The sequence below is a fragment of the Pyxicephalus adspersus genome, chromosome 9, assembly GCF_032062135.1.
Source record: "Pyxicephalus adspersus chromosome 9, UCB_Pads_2.0, whole genome shotgun sequence".
NCBI classification, from domain to species: domain Eukaryota; kingdom Metazoa; phylum Chordata; class Amphibia; order Anura; family Pyxicephalidae; genus Pyxicephalus; species Pyxicephalus adspersus.
Genome location: NC_092866.1, coordinates 28,849,313 through 28,851,623, shown reverse-complemented (window position 1 = coordinate 28,851,623; position 2,311 = coordinate 28,849,313). Strand labels below are relative to the sequence as shown.

Below are 2,311 nucleotides of genomic sequence, written 5' to 3'. Positions count from 1 at the left end.
ACACACACACACACACTATATAAACTATTGAATTCAAGAAAACAAAAGCAAAAAAAAAAGTGAGCTCACCTTTCCAATGCGTTTTCCCTCAACTGCCAGGGCCTTCATTTTTGAAAAATAATGATAAAAAGTGGCCACATAAGTAATTATAGACTTTTCATCTGGTTGATCCACATTTACATCTTAAAAAACAAAAAACATTTTTGTTAGTTTGATAAAGAGAAGAGTTAAAAGTGATCTAGATTTTAAATCTCTGGCTTAGTTAGGGGGACTTTGCTTTCTAATTTTTTTGAAAGTAATAATATCAATGAAGCAATGAAGGCTTTTACTAATACAGAAGTATTGAGTTTTGTGTAACCCCTCAAAAACCCAAATCTTACACCAAATAACCTGTTCAATATTAAAAATGACAATATGACTTATCTCATTCTAAATGTATGATAGGTTTTGAAATCTATATGGTCAGTAAAAAAAACAAAAAACACACACTAAATTGTTTTTTAGTGTACAAACAGTAACACTATAACTGCAACTAAATAATGCCCCTAATCAAAATTCAGATAAAAGGCTACTAAGTATACATCAATATACCTTCAGGATCCAGAAGTTTAGTAAGGCCCAGCTCTCTTTCAGCAATATTGAACGCATTTTGTAAGTTGTGGTGAGCATTGGATTTCTTCAGTGTGTCAAATTCAATGAGGTCTGGCCTTAAAGTGGACAACACAGTGTATGCATTAATACACAATACAAAACTCGCTTGTACGTATCTTTTGTTGAGTCATACCACAAGTTCTTAATCACATCTTCAGTTCATAATTTGCAGCCATTTTAGAATTAAAATAATACATTTCTTTAATGTCCTCAAGTTTTGTTCAGCTGAAACATTGCTTCTTTCCAAACATATCTTACAGAAATAATACAACTTTATTTAATGCTTTTTTAAAAAAACTTTGCAACTGCTTTAATATATGCTGACCTGTGCTTGTGTACAATTGCATTAAATGCAAGACCATCGCGCCAGCTTGTTGTAAAATTATGAACATTGACATTAGGATACCTAAAAGAGATACACAATATTACTGTTAATTAGTGCTTGCAAAATGAAGCAGATTGTTATGCACATAATAAAAATAAATAAATGCCATTTAAGGCTTAGTCTACACGGAGATTTTCCCTTTTTTTTTTTTTTTTTAAAAAAGGGACATTTGCACGTTTGCAAACCTTTTTAACCTGAGGCTTTAAAAGCCCATGTTTGAAATTCCCATGCATTCCAATGGGTATTTAATCTACACCATGGTGTTTCCTTGAGGCACATTTTTAAGCATTCTAGATAATGCTCCTTGCAACGTTTTACAAATTAAAATGCAGGGTTAACGCAGGTAAACAAACCCGTTGATTTGAATAGAGATTTCCCTCATTTATAAATGGGTAAAACGTAAATGCAGTAAAAAGGCCAGAAAAACATGGCATGGATATTATCCAGCAGTTTAAAGGCAAGCTTTAAAACGCTAGTGAATGTGCATAAAAATGCGTAAAAAGTCGGTAGGAACGTGCGTTTTTAAAAACATCTGTGTAGACCCAGCCTAAATGTAATAACGGTCAATGTTTCTACATCCAACATTCAAATCTTCAAAAATAAAACATGTAAACTTTGCAGTCTAAATTAACAGCCTAAAAAGTTTTATCTACAACATTTCAGTCTACAGGATTTCAACAGGTGTAATAAAACAAAAAACTGATTAGTAACAAAAATATTTTAAAAAAATGTAAATAAAAATAAAATTACATGGAAATGTAACAAATATAGATTACTAGAATTACCACACTAATGTAAAATAGAAAAAAATTACTTGGATTTATTAACATTACTTTCATTGGTTGATCATCCATCAAAAAGGTGCATTTCCTCTGAAATATTTATTATATTGGATAAATGTAATGCGTTTAGGTTTTAATTCCTATACTAAATTTTAGATAAACAATCAGCTGTTTTGCAACCAGAGAGATGAAAAAAACAGACAAATGAACAGTCGGACTCTATACTAAATGATTCTTTATGCTAGATAAGCTGCAGTAAGTGAAATACGGTTAATTAATAGAATGCATTTACAGCACTCTAACGATATAGTCTTTGGCACGCTTGCATTGATTTCCAGAAATGCTTACCCAGCAGTTTTCATTTGACACCAAAGCAATAAGGCATCCTTAGCAGACTTCTTTTCTTTATTGTCTTCTGTTTCAACACTAATATCTTGAATCTAAACATGAAATAAAGTATTATTGGTAGGTTTAAATTAAATCAAGGGAAATT

At 31.1% G+C, this 2,311-nt stretch overlaps 1 protein-coding gene across 1 annotated transcript in view; it reads right to left on the bottom strand.

The window, feature by feature from the left end:
* Positions 1-2,311, bottom strand: part of SPTBN2 (spectrin beta, non-erythrocytic 2) — a gene marked incomplete in the record, with an annotated part of 95,615 nt that overhangs the window by 33,151 nt on the left and 60,153 nt on the right. The window contains 4 exon segments of the mRNA XM_072423025.1: positions 70-182; positions 592-707; positions 977-1,057; positions 2,167-2,258. Of these exon segments, the coding sequence (XP_072279126.1) occupies positions 70-182; positions 592-707; positions 977-1,057; positions 2,167-2,258 (402 nt within the window).